The sequence below is a fragment of the Ursus maritimus genome, unplaced genomic scaffold, assembly GCF_017311325.1.
Source record: "Ursus maritimus isolate PB19 unplaced genomic scaffold, ASM1731132v1 scaffold_9, whole genome shotgun sequence".
Lineage (NCBI taxonomy): Eukaryota > Metazoa > Chordata > Mammalia > Carnivora > Ursidae > Ursus > Ursus maritimus.
The window spans coordinates 71,131,865-71,152,704 of NW_024427107.1; the positions used below are offsets into that span (position 1 = coordinate 71,131,865).

Here is a 20,840-nt window from a genome sequence, read left to right on the forward strand (position 1 = left end):
GCCTTTCGCCTTGCTGAATACGGTTCTAGCGTTCCTAAGTGTTTCGTATCCTCTGGCCCCTGAATGTGAGTCAAAAGTTTCACCTGGTGCTTAGCGAGGGAAATTGTTGTCTGTTCATGAGCACACAGGAAAACTGGCTGTGCTGGATTATTAAGACGTAGCATAATGGTCATTGACGAGGAGTGAAAATGTGTCCCAATTCTGTGCTTTGCAGTCATTTAAAACGCTATTCGAGGTAATTCTGACTTTACATGATTTTTGCCAGCAGCTCTGTGGCAGAGCCCGGGGCCGTTCCCCGATACCCACAGACTCCTGCACACGCCTGAGCCTCCCTGCAGTCAGACCGGGGCTGGNNNGCTGGGGGGCTGCGGGGTTGGGGTGAAGCCAGTGTGGAGGAAAGCTGGCAGCAACTTCCTGCCTGTTCCTTAAATCCATTCTGTAGGGTGCTCCCGGCCCCTTTTTGCTGCCACAGTGACTCAACGCTTATTTTCAAGACAGACGAGGGCCACCAAGCCCACGTCCAACACCAGTGAGTGAGAAGACATCCACCTTTTTTTGTGCCACGTTGCAGAGACTCTGGGGCTTCTTTATTCTGGTAGCACAGCCTGGCCTTATCCTAACTTTGAAGCTCTAACGCTGTGCAACACTGGGCCTCCCACTCTGCATCTCTGTCTCCCAGAGGAGTCAATCTGGAACATGGCCCAGAGTCCACATGTTTGGAATGAATGGATGAAGAAGTAAAGGGCTAAGTGCCCGTTCACCAGGCTTAGAGGAGGAACTGGGCTAAGTTCTTGTAGTTAATAAATGGGGAAGCGGGACTCCAACCCAGGCATGTGCTCACCTCCTAAACCCACAGCCGGCCCGGAAGTGAAGGCTGGCTGGGCAGGCGCTGTGCAGCTCAGGAACAGCACCAGGCTCAGAAGGGGGATGACCAAGGGGGAAGAATGACAGGTAGAGCTTGACCAGCATGTGCTTTTTCTGCCTTTGGTCTCCTACCACAGAGATGTCATTTTCTCTGCAAGTCTGCCCCCCTGACCTCAGTTGTAGGGTCTGGTGGTGGCATGGACGTATCTCTTTCTGGGAATTACCTGGCAGATAGGCAACTGTTTTCTATTCCCATCTGAGGGAACACAGGACGAGAATCGAAACCAGCCATTTTCAGCCCTGATTTCCTACCGGAGCCGTGATTCAGCTCAGCTCCATGGATAGAAGTTTCAGTGTTGCATGACCTCTGAGAAGAGTGGAAGGTCAGGTGGAGAACTCTGGAAAGAAAGCTCTGACCTCACGGAGTCTGGGGTCAGAGGCCGCACATGTGCGGGATGGTGAGGTGAAGGACTTCGGATGTATTTCACGTGTATTTCACGTGTATTTCACGTGTATTTCATTTTATGTATTTATTCGTACTGTTGGTGAAGAAAAGCATATCTGGAGTAATAAACACTACCATTAATGAGCACTGACTATCTACCAGGCACTCAAACCTACCTCTTCTCCTGCGAGCAGCCAGAAGGGTTCTCGTTTTATCTATTGAGGCAGCTCATAAAAGTAGTGCACTTCTAAGTCTTTCCACTCTAGTAAATGAGCGCATTATCATCTTCATTTTCTAAATGCAGGAGCCAAGACCCACTGAGGTTGCAGAAAATCCCCAGAGTCCCACCAGTGGAGTTTGGACTCCCAGGAGTCTGGGTGAGTCCTGAACTTTTCCCTCCCATCCCGTGCCACCTTCTGTAGGCCCCCGTGACCCCCTCAACAACCTGGAGGCAGAGCCGTTATTCTCTTTAGTTTAGAAATCAGGAAGCCGAGGCTCAAGGGGAGCTGAGTGACTTGGCCACGGTCGTCGGCACACGGTGGAGCCGAGAACTTGAACCCAGGTCTGCCTGCTTGTGCTCGCTGCGGCACCCCTGCTGGTGCCGTCCTCCTCCCCCTCCCCCTCCTCATCATGGTCATCGTCATGGTCACCAGTGGTGGCAGAGTGAGCACCCTCTGGGGATGTCGTAAGGGAGGGGGATGCCCCGAAAGTTACGGGGGGGGGGGGAAGGGGGGCAGCTTCTCCGCGGCACTTACTTTGCTGTGGGCGCAGATGGCCGAGCCCAGAAGCTTCCACGTGCCGCCCCTGCGGTCCATCCGGAGCATGCGCAGGATCTGCAGGAAGCGCAGGCTGCGCAGGGAGGTGGCCAGCACATTGCCCTGGTTTCCCACGGCAACCACTGGCACAGAGGCGATCAGCACGAAGATGTCTGGGAGGGAGGACAGAGGGGTGGCGGGGGAGAAGAAAAAGAAGGTCAGGCGAAGGCAATGGCGCCATCACAGGCGCTGGCCGCCTGCGGACGCACAGGCGCCGAGTCCGGCTGTCCGGAATCGTGACATGGGTCGCACGTGGTCGGCGGGATTATTCTCCCACGACAGAGGAGGAAACAGAACCTGAGCGTGGGTGCCTCTTCCCAAGGCTACAGGGCCGGATGCACGCGGTGGGGCGGGGTCTGGATGCCGGCCTGTCAGGCTCCAGCACTCACTGTCCATCCCAGGGAAGGGATTCCCCCGAGGTCCCCCAGGATGGCAAGGTCGCTCTCAGGCCCAGAAGGGTCAGGAATATGCCCCGGTCCTGGAGGAGAAGCCTGAAGCTCAGACATTGTTGAAGGCAGGTTTCCCCTAAAAGCAGTGCCAAGTCAGGGCCTTGGCCGTGGGCGATTCCCAGGGAGATCATCTCAGGAGGCATAAGAGAGGGGAGAGGGACACAGGGAGGGACAGAGACAAGGTGAGGGGAGTTATAAGCAGCCTCTGAGCAGCAGGCAGAGCATCTCCCAAGAGGGTCACTCTGGAAGATGGGAGCTGGGACCTCTATCCGGTGGCTCCCGTCCCCTGCTGGTGGAGAGTCACCCCTGGGGTTGCTGATGCCCCCACAGTTCTGAGCTGCACAGCCTGGTGTTAGAGAAGGCTTCGGGGAAGGCCCTGGGGTAGACTGCAGTAAAACATAAGGGCCACCCATGAAGTGGGATGCTGGTCTCCAGAGGTGACGTGGAAACCTCCACCACAGCTGTGACTGAAAGCAGAGACACAGAGGGGATGAGGGGCTTCGGGAAGGACCAAGCTGGCTCCTGAAGCCAACAGTCCAGGACGGAAGAGTATGTCCTGGTCTCCTCCTATTCCCTTCAGTGGCCCCAACATCTGCACCAACCATCTCCCCACCACACTGCAGAGGGTCAGCAGGTAAAAGGGACCCCATAGTCAAGCAAATTTGGGGATGAGAGGTGATCAAGAGCTCGGTCAAATCAGCCCCTTTTGGAATACTGGAGACTGTTCCACGGGAAGTCCTCTTTTCCTGGAAGGGCCCAGGCTCCACACAATAGTAGGATGTTTTCGAACTGGGTGAGAGTCTCTAAATTTGGGTATAAAGTCACCTCTCCCACCCCCTGCCAACATACACACACACACACACACACACACACACACGCATGCACCCACGCGTGCGTAGGACTTCTGGTCAGCACTGGATAGGACTCTCCAAAAGAGAAAAAGAAGTCTGCTTCGAAAGGAAGACAGAAGAAGAAGGGGAGGAAACTGGGGTTGATATGGGCTGTATGTTTTGTCCTCCCAAAATTCAGCTTCTGAGATCCTGGCCCCCAATGGGATGGGCTCAGGAGTCAGGGTCTCTGGGAGGTGATGAGGTCATGAGGGTGGGGCCCTCACGAAAAGGATCAGGTCCCTGATAACAGCGTTTCCAGAGAGCTCCTTTGCCCCTTCCACGGTGTGAGGACACAGAGAGGAAACCAAGAAGTACGCAGTCTGTGACCCAGAAGAGGGACTCGACCAGAGCCCGGCACCCTGACCTTAGACTTCCAGCCTCCGGAACTGTGAAAAATACATCTCTCTTGTTCATAAGCCCCCAGTCTGTGGCATTGTTACAGTTGCCTGAATGGACTGAGACAGGGGCAGACAGGGAAGGAGACAAAGAAAGAAAAGGTTGAAAAATATGAAAAAATATCAGTAACTACAAAGTCCTCCAAAATTGTGCACGTGCACACCCACATAGCCTCTCCTTGCATTAAACATTCTGAGTGATACACAAAGCCCTCAGGTGTCCAGCCTCAGGAGCAGATGGGAAGAAGGAAGAGCGGGCTCAGCCAGCAGCCAGGTGGTACAGCCACAGTGCCAGGGCCCCCCGGCCGCCCCGAGAGAAGTGTGGCACCTAGGACAGAGGAGGGCTCCGGCTTTCCTCCCCTCGGCTGGCCATCCATACCCAAAGGGCTGTGTTCAGTCCTGGGGGTCACTTGTTAAGAGGGCAGTTAGCACGCTCAGAGAAGAGCAAGAACGATGCTGAGAACATAGTACAAGGTACAGCTGAAGCCACTAAGCCCACTTTTCCACTGCTGGAGTGGAGAGGAGGAACAGGAGGAATGAACTCAAACATCTGGAGAGAGTCAGAAGACTTCAGGTGGAATAAATACATTGGAAGGTGGTGAGTGCCCCGGGACTGGAGGTATGCAAGCAGGTGACACTTGCAGGCTGCTGTGAAGGGGACAGCATGTTGGCCTAAGTGCCTTTGGAGGGTCTTTCAAGGCCCTGTGATCCCGTAACTTTACCCATCACTAGGAATTTGCGGTTCCAATTCCTCCCCGTCACTGTCGCTCTAAGATTTTAGTGGGATCTTCAGATGGAAATACAGAAACATATGGGGTAAGTCAAAGTGTCCACTTTCTCTACTATCAAACGCCTGCTCCCTGAGGGATGCGTGTCAGTGACATCTCCCCAAAGCAACTTCTGGGTCAAGACCCAGCAATGTAGCAGGGAGGGAGGGCACGGGTGCTAGATTCTTCCAGACCTGGGTGTTAGGATGGGATCTGTGGCTTACTACCTGTGTGACTAGGAAATGACTCAGCACCACAAGCCTTGGTGTCCCCCTCTGTAAAATGGGCACAACGTGGGCCCATAGAAGCCATTCTCAACCAGCAGTGGTGTCATCCCTCCCACGCCCAGTAATGCCAGTCTGGAAGGGCACAGGGCAATTTTGGTTGTCACGATGCCTGGGGGCTACCAGTCTAGAGACTGGGGATGCCCTCCTTCACAGCCCAAATGCCAACGGTGCCCCCCACCATGATCATTAAGAGAGCCGTTAGGAGGGCAAGCCATGGCGGAAGGAGTTCTGCGTCCAGAACACTGGAGCCCCTCTTCCTCATCGCGGTAGGATCAGAGGCTGCACGGGCTTTCTTAACGCCGCACGGTTTCCCAGAAGAACAGCAGCTGCTTCAAAGTCCCTGGGGGAAATGGTGCACCAGAAGCAGGGGACCGGGGCACCCCCTGACTCGGGGTCAGGGCTTACCTACCGAGCATGCACAGGGGCTTCCTGGCAAACTTCAGCCTTCCCCGCCAGCCTTTGTAGCGGCAGCAACATCCGGCAGCCCAGATCCTCAAAGCAAACTCGGCTCCAAAGATGAAAATAGCAAATGTTTCCTGCATTAAGAACATATGGAAAGACTCGGATGAACCGGGACCCAGTCGTCTGGGACTAGAGATTTCTGCTCTGAGGTTCTGAAGAGCGGGGTTTCCAGCGCTCTTGCTGTTTTGGGGATGGAGGGGCGAGAAGAACACGTTATCGCCTCCGTGCAGTTTCGGACAGCTCCCGTGTCCACGCTCCTGTGCTAACTCTCCCTAACATCAGTCCTGCAAAGGGATTCCTTGTTTTTTCTCTCTGTTTTGGTTCCGATGTATTAAAAAAAAAAAAAGTCTGTTTTCATGTACGAAAAGCCTCTAAGGGCAGTTAAATTGAAAAGAGACATATCCCTGAAACACGATCTGCTAATCCCACCCCGTGCCTGGCCCCTGGTATTGCGACTTATGGCCAACGGTTGCTAAGCACGGCTCCTGGGACACGCACTGCCTCAAGTGTTTTGTGATATTATTATTTTACATTTTGAGAAACCAAGGCAAGGAGTAGTTACACAAATTTCTCCAGACTAGGACGTGGCAAAGAGGGATTCCCAGGCTGGTAATCAGGCTCAGAGCACCCCACTGTGCTGTCTCCCTGGAACTTGGGTCTCCTTCCTTCCTGCCTCTCTTGTTGGTCAGACACAGACACTTTTGCCCCCCTCTTTGGTGACCTCCTAGGACCCTTGGGGAGTTGCTTCTCCGTGATAACCCCTGAAACCTAGTTCCCGGAGGTGGATGGCTTCTTAGGATTCACCTCGTAAGGTCTTAGCGTGAGACTGTGAACTGAAAACACCCACCTTCAGAAGGAAAGCCCTGAATCTGGCCTCACGGATAGCACGCTCGGTGCCAGGTGAAGGTTCTGCTAGTTTGCAGGCCCTAACTGGGGGGGCTGGCACCCCTTCCCTTTGTAGATGGGTGAACAGAGAGAGAAAACAGGCAGAGGCCCCAGGAGCGAGGATGTGGAGTTTAATGTACAAATGGGATTTGGTACTTGGACTTGAAGAGAGTCAGAGACCCTCAGGGTTTAGGGAGAAAAAGCAGAGGTAAGTTCTAGAACAGAGCATGCCTTCTTTGTGTTAACTTTCAGAGGATTATCATACAACTAACGTACCTTGGTTTTCGCTTTGACCTTGTTTGTGCCCCCTTGTCTGTAGTCTAGAATAACAAATGCCATTCTCTTCCACCTGTGCCCATGGCAGACCTGCCCAGCTGATCCCGGCATCGCTTTCTCTTGGGACTGGACTTGGCCAGGAAGCCGAAACCAGTTGTGCCCAAGGGCAGCCTCCTTTCTCTCAACTGTGAAAGTCCAACCACAGGCGACTACCCCGGAACTGCACCACGGTGGGGGGAGGGAGGGCACAGTCTCACCAGTAACAGCAGCCAGTCTCCCGAAACGGTCTCGTACTCCCTGAACGTGGTCAGCACGGCCAGAATCAAGCATCCCAGGACAATGAGGAACCTGGAGGGAAGGAAGGAGGAAGCATACAGTCCCGGCTCGCTCCAGAGGACCTGTCAACCAGGTGTCAACCAGGAGGGAGTGACAACTTCCCTGGGACACTGGCATGTGCTTGATATGTTATCTCACGTAAGCTCAGCGCAAACCTATGAGGCAGGTAGGAATTTTTATTCCAGCTAGAGAAAACAGATCCGAGGAAGGGTAAGCAATGTGCATGCTTTCATTTAGCCAGCTAGTTAGTGGAATCAGCTACCGTTCAGACCACAAGTCCCCACAAGCTGGCAAAGCGACAAGAATGTCAATGAATGGACAGTGCATCCTGCTCGTATAGGATGATGGTTTTCAAGCATACAAAACATTCTTAACATAAATGACAGATTCGTTTTAAAGATCAGTAAATTCAGCAAAAGCCTCTGTCTCCATGGCTTAGTCTTATTCCTTTTACAGTCCCTGGTTACTACAGGAAACGACCTCTTTCATCTGGGGCCCTCCAGAATTGTTTTTGAAATTACAAAGTGTTCTTCATACTAGAAAGAACAGGACCCGCCACAGAGAAGGATGCAGAACGCTCCTCCTGGAAAAGTCAGAGAGAGGTCATCTGGTTCATGCCCCTGTCTCAGGCAGGAGCAAACTGCAAACAATCCTTTGAGATTATTATCTACATAAATTCAGTTGGCGGGGAGGGAGAGCTTCTCGTGCATGTGTGTTCATGTGTAGGCATGCTTTGTCCTATCAGCAAAGAAGAATGGCTCTCCCTCCCTCTTGGTGGAAAGTCTCTGGTTCAGTGCCCAGCATCAGCCTCCTTAGGGTCCACGGGGGAGGCTTGGTACTACATACTCCCAAGTTCTTCTGTTCTGTGTGATTTGGCTCTCCACCCGGCTGGGTTCCAATCCACGCGTTGTGGGATTGCTTGTGTAAGTGGGGACCCGCTTGTGCATTCATTCACTCGCTCATTCATTCTTTCCTTCAGTATTTATATGGTAGGCTCTGGGGCTATAGTGCTGGAACTCCATGATGAATAGGCTGGATCTGTCCTCATGAGCTCTCAGTCCAGCCAAACAGAAAGCTATCCCATGCCATGATGGTAAGGACCGCAACGCAAGGAGGTTTGGAAATGTCTGCTCCTGGCCCTGGCTGGGGACCCAAGTCCTGGCTCTGACCCTTGCTGATCCTGATCACGTTTTCTGATTAAGCCTGCTGATCTGCAGACCTGAATCGATTTTTCCAACCTTGCCTAGGAACCTAAACCAGATTTTCAACTCCCTCCTGTGTGTGGCCATTTTACTTCAGTTTATGGCTCCGGACCCATGCCTGCCATCTGCCTACCCCAAATCCCAAATCTTCGCAGGTCATGATGATGATGGTGGTGGTGGTGGTGGTGGTGGTGGTGGTGGTGGTAGCAACCACCCGTTAGTGAGCACCTGCCCCTCGCCACTTTACATCTATCAGCTCATGCTGACAACCACCTCCCAGGATAGACATGAACCCCCATTTTAGAGATGAAAAAATTTATCAGAAGGATTCATTACCATCTGGATGACTGTGTTGTCAGTTAAAAAGACCACAGAGTGTGGAGTTCAAAGACACAGGCTCAAAGGGAGGCTCTAGTACTTTCTATGATCTTGAGTAGCTCACTGACCTTGGGAACCTCCATGATCACATTCATAGAATGGGAATAATGCATCCATCTGGAGACGATGGCTATTGTGAGGACCACAGAAGACAATGGATGGGGAGTCATTTGGTCAACTGTTCAGGCTCATAGAAATGATGCCTGGTGCTGTCCCATTCACACACTCATCACTGCCGGCTCCCCAGCAGGCCCTGGGGAACGGGCTCTTGGATGACTGCACATCCACACTTCAGTTCTATCACACTTCATTTTCTTCATTCATAGGCTCTGGAAATAAGCCCTAGATTAGAATCCCCTTCCTCCTCTTATGCTGTGTCATCTTAGGCAAGTTACACAACCTCTCAGTGTTTTGGCTTCCCTATCTAGAAAACAAACCCAATAAAAGTGCCCATGTCCTCCATTATTCAATAATAGGCCTTCACTAAATGTTAGCTAATGTTTTACTCTGACTTAATATCAATGTATTGAGTACCTCTTGTGTCCCAAACACAGCACTGGTTTTAAGGATACAAACATGAATAAACCTAGCCCTCATTTTCAAGGACCTCCTAGTGCAGTGGGGGAGGCAGAGGACAGATAATTACAGAGGTTATGATCTGCGTGTCCTCCACATGCTTTCAGAGTACAAGACTGAAAGCCTCCAAGGGTGTGTGGTCAAGGGGTTGGAAGTATATTTGAGGCTTAGTTAGAGTTGACTGCCATGTCTCCGTTTATCCAGGACATTCTCCATTTTATGTGTGTTGACCTGGAGTATGGCCCCCGAGGCATTGTGATCAACCATGCACATGCGGAGTGTGAAAGTTTATGGACACAGAACTCAGTCCAATCTTCTCCTTTAGCAAGGGATGTGGGCCTTTGATGATCTGGCCTTTTTGTCCTCACAGCTTTTTATCTTCTGCTGCTTCCCCACTCCCGGGCCAGCCATCCTGAATGAGAACATTTCCTCCCACTCTCTGAGCCTATGTGTGCCTGTCTCGATGCTCTTCTCTGCCCACTCCTCCCAAACTGCCCCCCACTCCCCATTCCCCTTAACAGCCTTAACATTCTGCCTTAACAGCACCAGTCATGCTTTGCCTCCGGAGACTTCCATGACCTCCGCTGCTCTCTGCGTGTTCTCTGGTGTGACCTCTTCGCTAGGGTCACAGAGCACCCCACTGCATCTCTATTCCAGTACTGATCATAACCCATTATCATTTTGTAATCATTTACTTGCATTGTGTATTAATTAAAATGTACTATCTTAACTATGTTGTGGACCTGTTGAGTTTGAGGTTCAAGTGGAGATATCCAGCAGGCTGATCAAAATTCAAGTCTAAAGCATAGGGAAGAGGTTGGGGCTGGAGATCTAAGTTCCTTTCAGCTCTTATAGTCTGTGATTTTAGAGCCAGCGAAGGGAATCATGAAACGCAGTTGCAGCCTGACTCTCAGGGGCAGAGTGTGCAGGACCAGGCTTTAGCCAGCAGGGGGCAGCAAATGCCTGGCAGAGCTCGGCATTTTCTCACACCTCAAGGAATTCAAAAACACCTGCAACGTTGGGGAATTTACTTTCTTCAAACTGGAAAACAACCATTAATTTAAAAAGCTAAGAGCATCAAGGAGCCCTCCTTAACTGGGGAAGGGGAAAAAGCTCTTTGGTCCTTTACACTTTTCAATTTATTCTTAAGATAGGCACTTGATCTCAGACACACAGACCAAATGACCAGTGAGTCTCACCATGGAAGCCAGATGCGAGTGGGAGACAGGGACTTCCCTCCTCCTACCATTTTGGCTCTCACGCCCCCGGGGGGCCCCAACCATTCTTTTACTTCCTCTGTCACTTTCTTACAGTTTTTTTTTAAATTTTAATTCCGGCGCAGTTAACATACAGTGTGATATTAATTTCAGGGGTACAATGTGGTGATTCAACACTTCCATACATCACCTGGTGCTCATCACACAAATGCCCTCCTTAGTCCCCATCCCCTTTCCTCCCTTCCCCCACCCGCCTCCCCTCAGGTAACCATCAGTTTGTCCTCTAGAATTAAGAGTCCGTGCTTTTTGTCTTTTTTTCCCCTTTGTTTTGTTTCTTCAATTCCACATATGGGTGACATCATATGGTATTTGTCTTTCTCTGCCTGATTTATTTTGCTTAGCATAATACTCTCAGTTCCACCATGTCACTGCAAATGGCAAGATTTCATTCTTTTTATGGCTGAATAATATTCCATTGTACATACATATACCACATCTTTATTCATCTGTAGATGGACATGGGCCGTTCCCATAGTCCGGCTGTTGTAAATAATGCTGCAGTAAACATAGGGATGCATGTTGGAATGAAAGTTTTTGTATTCTTTGGGCAAATACCCAACAGTGTGATTGCTGGATCGCAGGGTAGCTCTAGTTTTCACGTCTTGAGGAACCTCCATGCTGTTTTCCAGAGCGGCTGCACCAGCTTGCCTTCCCACCCACGGTGTAAGAAGGCTCCCCTTTCTCTGCATCCTCGCCAACACCTGTTGTTTCTTGGGTTATTGATTTGAGCCATGCCACTCAGATCCCTGCTCTGCAGCTGTCCTTGTCTCCTTGACCCGACTTTCCCCTGATTTCTCCTCCTTTGCCCTCTCCCTCCTCCCTCTGCTCCTTGCCCATACTCTCCCTCCTCCCAGTGCCTGCAGGATGGGCCAGGGTTTGTGGTAGAAGTCTGGGGAGAGCCAACAGCTGTCCTCCTGTCTTCGGGGTCCTGGCTGTCTTGGCGAAGGAGGCTGGTCGGGGTCAAGGGTCTCAGACACGCCCTTAAATCACACACCGCCTTCTACCTGCTTCTACGTTCATCCCATGCATCTTCCTCCCAGCCGGGGTTGTGGAGGGTGGGAGGGAGGCTGCTTTGCAGCTGTCCTTGGTGTCTCAAGTGTAAGGTCCAAGCCCCTTGACACCAAACTTCTGCTGGGCCCCAGCTCCGCACAGGCACACGTGACCAAGGAATCACAGCGGCACCCTGGATTCCCTGTGCCCTCTTCTCAGCCAGGCCTGGATTCCCTTACGGCAACAAAGCTGGGCCCGCTGGGAATGAGAGACAGGGCCTAACAGCCAAGGATTACCCTCCAGCTTCCCCCGCAGGGGGACAAACAGGTGGTGAAAACTCTAGAATTTATCTAATCATTGTGCATCATTTTCTCTTACATTCCTGCGAGGTGGGGTCTCTGTCATCATTACATTTGCACCCCCACTTTAGAGATGAGGAACGGAGCCTCCAGGCTCAGGCAGTAGGGTCACAACAGGAGTAGGGGCTGTGCTGAGAGCAGGGCCCGCAGAGAACAAGCAGGGCACAGCAAGCCGGAGACCGGGGAGGGGGCGGCTGGCTTGCAGTTCAGCCGCGGAAGGACAAGCCCATCCCTTCTCCTCTGGACTCCCAGTTTGGGAAGAGAAACTCTCAGTGCCCTTTCTGGGAAGTTCTCCAAGATCCCGGCTGGCTCCTGCTCCAATTACACCTGTTCACGGGTGGGTTTGGAAGTACCTGTAGCTCGCCGAAGGTCCTAGAGGGAGGGGAAAAGCAGCAGCTGACCACTAGATACTCCTCCTTCAGATCCCCGTCTGTGTGCCATTGAGTGGGGGTGTGTAGGGACAGTGCTCCCTGGCCAGCTGGGGGCAGAACTGAATCCTCTAACAGAGCAGGTGTTGCTGAGGCCATAGGAAGCCCACGGGTCCTGATCCTCAGCCAACACCCTTGGTTCTTGTTCTCGAGCAGAAAATACAACCCCTCAGACTACATCAGAATCCTACTGACCTTCAACCGAAATGCCCCAAAGGTAAAGCACCCACTATGTGCCTCGTTCCCTACGAATCAGTCCAACAGCCTCTTTGAATCACGATGACCGCTATCTCGCCGGTAGATTCTCTCTCTTGCTGCCTTTGATGAAGCAAGCTGATGGGGAGGAGAGGCCCACGTGGAACTGAAGGTGGCCTTCAGCTAATGGCCAACAAGGAATGGAGACCCTCAGTCCAACAGCGCCCAAGGAGCTGAATTCTCCCAACACCTACAAAGGGGAGCTTAGAAGAGGATCCTGCACCAGTCACACCTTCACGTGAGACCTCAGCCCTGGCTGACACCTTCATTGTGTGGTCTTTGCGGGAAACCCAGAGCAGAAGTCCCAGGTAAGCCATGCCTGGATCCCTGACCCACAGAAACTGAGATGATACACGTGTGTTGTATTAAGCTGCTAAATTCTGTAGTGGTTTGTCATGCAGTAATAGATAACTGACACTGGTGAAGCCAGATCCAAATCTTCGCTCACCACCTAGAAACTGGATGACCTTGGATAGGTTTATTTTTCCAAGCCTCAGTTTCTCATCTGTAATGCAGGTGGGACAAGACAAGGGATTTTTGTTATCTTATTTTTTATCCCAGTCTTTATGGCTAAGAGAGATTGCACAGGGCAGCAAAAATCCCCATAACCAAAACCTGTTTCTCTAATGAGGTCTCCATGCAAACATCCTTGATGATTTCACAGGAGCCGATATCCTGCGTGTGCATGGCTATGCGGGTCCATCCCTGCCTCCGCATCGGGTACAGCATTCACTAGTACAATGTGAACTATTTGCACAGTGAAAAGGCAAAGCTTACAAAAGATGCAAGATTTCATGAAGTTGATGGACATGATGATAGAGAAATGTTCTAAATACAGCAAAGCCATTAACAAGTGCCAATCTTACTCCAACAATGAAAGATAAATCAATTGATACTTCAAAGGATTAAAAATCTCATACATTCCTTCCCCCCCAAATGTTGAGAAGATAAAATGTGAAGTCATCTGGTATTATCATATAATTTGGGCATAGAAAATATACCCTCAAATTAACACTCGATTCAGTCTTTGTTCATTCTAAAAATCAGAGCACAGTTGCAATTATAACCTATATTTTGTTAATTATGAGATACAATAAACACATTTTTGTATCTTAATTACTTTTTTGTGATAAAGTACTAATGACATATTTTCTTCACTATTTGGTATGAGGTCTGGTCCCATTTCCAGCAGATTCTTTCAGTAGATTTTCACCGATTCCCATTAACTGCAGAATAAAGGGACTCTCTAAACCTGCCTCATGGGATGGGCATGGGGGTTAGCAGAGAATCACGTTATTTGAAACGTCTAGAATTCTGGCAAACATCAGGCTTTCAGCAGGTGCCCCTTTCTTACCCACCTTCTTTCTCCTTTTATGCTCACAGAGAAGAGTTGAAAAACATATATTAGTAATATATAAGAAAAAAAAAACCTTTGTCTTTAAAAACTTCCATATTCTTGAAATGAGGCAAGAATATCTTACATAAATAACCACATGCAAATCTGTGCCTGTATCTGTCTATACCCTATCCACACCACCCTATGGATCCACACATGCATCTTGTAGGAGAGGCCGGTGATGACCATTTAAACCAGAGGTTAGCAACCTACAGCCCTCGGGCCAAATCCAGCTGGTGGCCTATTTTTGTAAATAAATTTTTTTTATGCCACAGCCACACTTATTTGTTTATATAGTATCCGTGGATTCTTGTTTAGTAAATAGCAGCCGGAGAGGCTGTCTGGCCCACAAACCTGAAATACTTACCATCCGGCCTTTAAGGGAAAGTTTCCCAACCCCTGACCTACACTAAGAGCCAAGGGCACTTGAACTCCATCAGGATCACCTGAAGGTATATTCCACATCAAATGCGGGATGGAAAATAATATTTTAAAACTTAAAAGGGATTTAATCTTAAAAGCACCTTTGTTGAGTTCGATATCAGATTACTTAACATGATCAGAGGAATACAGTAGGAACATGTGCAGGTTTATGGAGAAAAAGAAATTAAAATTTAGGGAAAAGAATACAAATTATGAATAAAAACTCATACAGGGCCACTGCTTAAGGTTCATTAGTTTCATGGTGAATCTGCCTCTAGAAAGATCTACAGAAGTATGTGCATTTCTGCTGGAGTGTCCCTCTTTCTAATTTGTTTTAAGATTTATTTATTTATTTGAGAGAGAGAGAAAGAGAGGGAGGGAGGGAGGATGCAGCAGGGAGGGGCAGAGGGGGAGGGAGGGGGACAAGCAGACTCCGAGCTGAGTGTGGAGCCTGACCCCGGGCTCGATCCCGCAACCCCGAGATCATGACCTGAGCTGAAACCAAGAGTCAAAATGCTTAACTGACTGCAGCCACCCAGGCGTCCCTTATTAGTGGTTTTTTTTTTTAAGACTTTATTAATTTATTTAACAGAGATTGAGACAGCCAGCGAGAGAGGGAACACAAGCAGGGGGAGTGGGAGAGGAAGAAGCAGGCTCCCAGCAGAGGAGCCTGATGTGGGGCTCGATCCCAGAACGCCGGGATCACGCCCTGAGCCGAAGGCAGACGCTTAACAACTACGCCACCCAGGCGCCCCTATTAGTGGTTTTTAAACAAGGCAACAACCCAGTTTGAACTTACTGTTGCTGCCCCAGGAGCATTCCTGTGGATGGTACTCACTGCAGGACTATGGGCTACAGGGCAAACTTCTCCATGACCTGACCAAATGTCATGAGGACCTCCTGTTGGGGAACAGTCTGGGCCCTGGAGGTGGACACATCCTGGTCTTGAGTTCTTACCACTGGGCTTCTGGCTCCTCATCTGCTGGGTGTGAATGAAGTGCCAGCTACCTAGGGTTCAATGACGTAACAGATGCAAAATGCTGAAAGGCGGGCAGTGGACACTCGGTAATTAGCAGTTTCCTTCCAATTTGCCCATTGACCAAATATTTATACTCGGGAGCATACATTTGGGAATCAGGCGGAATGAGTTTAAATTTTGACTGCACTATTCATGACTGTGTGGCACCGGCAAGTACTTTAACCGGTCTGGCCCACCAATCCCTTGAATTCATCATGGGGATGGTTATTCCACCTCACAGAGTGCCTCACGTTCACCATCTGTAAAATGGGATAATGAAATGTTAGGTCTTGCTTAATAAATGTTAGCGATTAATCTGATTGTTATTTTCTATTATTCTGTAAAACACAAAGCCTGGGGAATTTGTGAGTTCTCCACAGGAAGAAACTGTCATTAATACAATACGTTTGGAATTCCTCAGACACATGTCGTCTTTGCGTAACTACCAAGCGACACTATTAACCGTAAGACACAAAATTGTATAAACTACTAAAAAAAAGGAAGCTGCCAAATAAATTATGACAGCCACTGATTGTGGTTCACATCCTCATTTCAGAGATGTTAAAATGGGGGGAAATAGGCATTCAGAATTGATGAAACAGAAGCAGGTAACGTTGTCTTATAACCAAGTCCTCAGAAACCCTTTGACCGGGACAAGGTGTTAACACATGACTCAGGTGTGTCTGAGGGGCTGGAGGCAAATCCTCTGTCCTCAGCACTAGAAGGGCACATCAATTAAAGTCTGGGTCTGTGGTTTATTTGGCCCAAGCCCTCCTAGTCTTATCGACACTGTTATAACTCTGAGTTTGTCTGACTTTCCACGCATTTCGTTGGCACTAAAGCGCCCATATTTTCATGGAATGAGACTTCTGGCAGCTCACCTAAGCTGGCAGAGCGATGGAGTCAGGAGCTGAGATTGGGCATCCCATCCATGTTCTGAAGTCTGGCAGGCTTTACTCCTTTTTTGGACTTGACCCTAACAGGCACTCCTGTTTATAATGACCTGGGTTTGAATCTGGATTCCCCTGGTGAGCTGCAGAACTTTTAGCAAGATGCTCCATCTTTCTGAGCCTCAGCTCTTTTATTTGAAGATGTAGAAATGAGGATGCAAAGGGCTTCACACAGAGCTGTGATGAGTACTCACTGCGGTAAGGTGTGCAGGTGCCCAGTGGCCCTGCAGCCAGAGTGCAGAGTGACCTTCTGACCCTCCCACTCCTTCAGGCATGTCTGACCCTTCAGCAAATTATGCCCATTCTTCCTCTGATATACTCTCAGACATCTGGTCTACTTCTCTGTCTCTATGACCAATGCCTTTGTCAAGCCACATCGTTTTTCCCTCTGATCACTCCGGTGATCTCCTGACAGTGCTCCTGTGGCCCTCCACTGCTTCCCCTACAATCTCTCCTGGAAGGGCCAGCGCTATCCTTCCCATCCTCATTTCCATCACTCCCCACCCTCCATACACACATTGTCTAGGGTCATCTGAACAACTTGGTTCATTAGAAAGAGAAGGGTCTTAGGAGGTAGGCCAGTGTGGGTTTGGATTCCGGATTATCTTCCCAGCCATGTGCACTTGATCACATCGTCTTGCCTTTGAAAACCTCAGTCTCCTTATTAATATAAAGAGGCTAATAGAACGCCCGTGTGAACGTGTGCCAGGGCACTGTGATCCCTGTGCGGGTGAAGAGTGAATACCAGTGAACATCGGTCACTTGCAAACCCCTTCCCACCATTCCCAGCACCTGAAATGCAGACCCCACTCATTTTCTCTGCCAGCTTCCAACCATGCTAATCAGATCCTATCATCGTACAGAGGTTTCCTGCATGCACAGTGCATCTCCAGGGGGAAAAAAAATACAGTATTTCTTTTATGTGCATTTAGGAAAGCAGATCCTAGAATGCTGGAGAAAATGCAAAGCTACATTTCCACTTGGGCCACTTTACCAGGACCATTTTTTATTGACTTTTTCATAATTTCTTCAAGACCTTATCACAGGACGCATAGTATCAGAGAGCTGGATGGGGCTGGGTGGTGCTCACCATCAAAAGAGATAAGGAAGTCAACCTTGAGAAATCAGAAGAGAAACAGCAGGGGATTACTTTGCTTAGTTGCAGGAGTCTGGTGACATAGGGTGGGAAAAACAAAGGCATGATTAAAAATCCATAAGCCTCCGCGAAAAGTCCAATCAGCTTTGTGAACAAAATAGCCTTTGTTTCCCACTGTGGGTGGTATTTTTGAATTCTGAATCCATCTTTCCAGAGACATCCAAGCTGCCATGGGAATGACGCTGAACAACCTCAAGAGGATGTTTAATTTAACAAACACCTGCAGAGCACCTACTATGCTGTGATATTGTGATGGAGGATAAAAATACACATGGTCTTTCTCCTAGTTTTTGGCACAGAGCTCCTAAACCCCCTTAAATTTCCTAAATTATGAGAGCAATCAAGGTGTCTTTTGTTACATGAATGAGGTGACTTTTGGACCCATCTATGGATGGGGGCTGGTGGCCAGGAGAATGAACCACGTGGTTAGAGGGCTGGAACTTTCAGTCCCTACCCCCAACTTCTGGGTAGGGCAGAAGGGCTGGAAATTGAGTTCAATTGCCGATGACCAATGATTTAATCAATCATCCTATGTAATGAAGTCTCCATAACAACCCCAAAGGAGTAGGTTCGGAGAGCTTCTGGGCTGGCCAACATGGGAGAAGCAGTGTTCCTGGAGAGGGCATAGAAACTCTGTGGCTTTCCCATACCTTACCCTGTGCTTCTCTTCCCTATGGCCATTTCTAAGTTATATCCTCTTATAATAAGCTGGTAATCTAGTCAAATGTTTCTCTTTCTATGAAATGATCTGGCAAATTAATGGAACCCAAAGAGGGGGTCATTGGAACCTCCGATCTATATAGCCATGAGCACAGGTGACAAGCTGGACTTTTGATTGGTGCCTAAAATGAGCCAGGGGCGTGGCCCTGTAGGACTGAGCACTTCGCCTATGGAATCTGATGCTATCTTCGGGTAGATCATGTCAGAATTGAATTAAATTGTAGGACACCAGCTGGTGTCAGAGAGTTGCTTGGTACTGTGAGGACCCTCCCGCTCCCCCCAACCGTGAGACGGAATGGGGTGCAGAGCTTTATACATGCATTTCTGAAGCACCTGTATATATGGAGCCCTAGAGGCAGTAGTGGGGGGAGCATGCACTTGACCATCAGAGACTGCCTTCGATCCCCAGCCCTTCCTCTTCGAGTTTTTGGGACCCAGGCAAAGTTATTTCACTCCTCTTAGCTCCCTCATTTGTGCACTGGTAACACCAAGTCCACCTTGCAGGACTGTAACACAGACTGCCAATGAAGGCTGCAAAGCCCCTGGAGGCACACTCTGGTAGGTGGGAGGTTCCATGTGCACTCAACGGTAATGTGGTTATGACTGCAGGTATTGGGCACAGCACCTGCTTCCAGGGAGGCCAGAGCAAAAACTGTCTAGAGTTGCTGTACCTACAGATGTTGCCGTGTAAGGTCACTGCTCTCTCACCCAGATGGCTGGGAAGGTCCAGTAGAGGCTCCCCAGCTGCCCTTCCCCAAGCCTGCATGGAGAGGGTCTTTGGTCTATGAAGGTGGAAGGGGAGAAGGTGATGGGGGAATGGCAAACAGGCTGCATGGTTCCCCTCTCCCCTTCCTTCCCTCCAGAAGGAGGGGCATATCTGTCCTAGGCTCATAGTAGACGCCAGCATTATTTCTCTAGTCCTGTCTCACGTGTCTTCCGTCTGGGCTTAAGAACCTCCTGAGAAGACTTAGAGCGTGTAGTCCAGAGTCCAGAGTCCAGAGCGTGTGCTCTAGGGGACCTAGGGGCTTCCAGCCCTCCATCAACACCCAACAACATTTTCTTGTGCATTTCTCATGGCAGGTCCAAAGGGTTCCAGCCTCCCTTTGGTTTCTGATCACCTTGCCTACAATCAGATCCCTCCATCCTGGACATTTCTAATCCTCTTGAGTTTAAAAGATACAATTTACAAAAGACATTCTGAAACGAACGATGCAGACCGAAATAAAAGAACCATCATATTTCATTCTAAGCCTAACAAATCAACTCTTTTCTCCAGTCCCCCACCCCCTGCTGCCCCCTTTCCAGCCCAAGGACTCAGGCACATACAATTTTTACAGATTGCTTTGTCACAACGTTATGGTCTACATTTTATTTTATTAAAGCATAAATATTCTTCCACTTAGCTATAAAATATTCAAAACAATCATGTTTAATGAAAGAGCAGCATTCAATGACCTCAGTGCACTGAAATATATATAACTAGTCTCTTATTGCTCGATATTTAGGTTTCTATTTATTCCAGTCCTATATTATTATAAATAATGCTAAAGTAAATATCTTTGTGCATATAGTTTTTCCTCATTGAGGACCAATTCCTTAGAATAAATCTCCGGCCTATCCGGACTTTGAACATTCATATGAATTCTTGATACATTCCGCTAGACTATTCTCAAAGGATACATGACTTTACACCGTCCCCAGGAACATACAAGGACCTTATTTTCACCTAGTTTTACCAGCAATGGTTATTACCCTTTGCTAATGGACTTGCCAGTTGGAGAGGTATAAAAATGGCACCTGGGATCTGCATTTTAAAAGAGAATAAAGCCTTGCACCAAAAGACAAGGTACTTCTTAAGGGACCTCCGGCTGAGGGACAGAGGCTATAGGAGAAAAGGGGGCAAGTTTTCCCAGCAGCTTGGAAATTATCCCAAGTAGTCATTCACTTTCTCCACCTATGTGATGGCCAGACCAGACTCCAACCTCTTCAACTGCCTTCAGGCTGAAGACGGTGGGAAAACAGCCAACGTGTAATTGGTGTATTACTTACTTTTCTCACCAGGCCCTGGAGACTTTTCTCATTCACATGTAAAAAATGGTGCTCTCAGACCCAAACCAAAAGGTGTAAACATCTTATATTTTCTTATCCCATTAGCACCTTCCTACAAATGCTTCCACTGGTTCTTTTGAGAACCAAACACAGACACGAAGTCAGATCTGGGTCCCATGCTGTTTTCCCCCCAGCATGACACAGCCCTGATTATTCTAGATTTTTTTTCCCTCTCCTTTTGGAAATCTCATTAGAATGGAAACACTTAGTGGCTTCAAGTTTCCAAAATGAGAGATTTAAAAAAAAGTGGGCCCCCTGTTAACATTAGCACGGTAGAGACACATCTGTCTGCCCAGCTGCACTGCGGAAACAATGGTCATCAAGGCTGATTGTCTCAGCTATTTCCTTCCCTCCTTGGACTCTGCATTCATCTTTAAACACTCCTGGATTTTATATTCACTCACGCATTGATTCAATACGCGTTTACTGAGTAATTACTTTGTACCGAGCCCCGTGTCAAGGTACAGAGGTAAGCCAAGATTCAGGTCTGGCCTGGAGATATTGATGGCATTCTAAGGAAACCAGTTATGACAGTGGAAAGTGATTAGCATTAAAGTGGGCAAGACGGGCGTTACTCTGCAGGGACAGAGGATGGTCAAGAGCACCCTAATAAGTTCTCAGGGGTTATCAGCTATTAGCTATAATTTCAAAACTGCACAGCATCTTGGGACTTTGAGACCCCCTCCCTTTCACCTATTTCTAAGGTCACTCATTTAGAGGAAAAATATGAGA

The 20,840-nt window shown here is 49.0% G+C and overlaps 1 protein-coding gene across 1 annotated transcript in view; it reads right to left on the reverse strand.

Annotated features, from left to right (window-relative positions):
- KCNQ3 (potassium voltage-gated channel subfamily Q member 3) overlaps window positions 1–20,840 on the reverse strand; it is a 286,185-nt gene that overhangs the window by 38,722 nt on the left and 226,623 nt on the right. The window contains exons 2-4 of the mRNA XM_040626033.1: window positions 6,793–6,883; window positions 5,322–5,448; window positions 2,065–2,237 (exon numbers count right to left, since the gene is read on the reverse strand). Of these exons, the coding sequence (XP_040481967.1) occupies window positions 2,065–2,237; window positions 5,322–5,448; window positions 6,793–6,883 (391 nt within the window). The remainder of the gene's footprint in view (window positions 1–2,064; window positions 2,238–5,321; window positions 5,449–6,792; window positions 6,884–20,840) is intronic.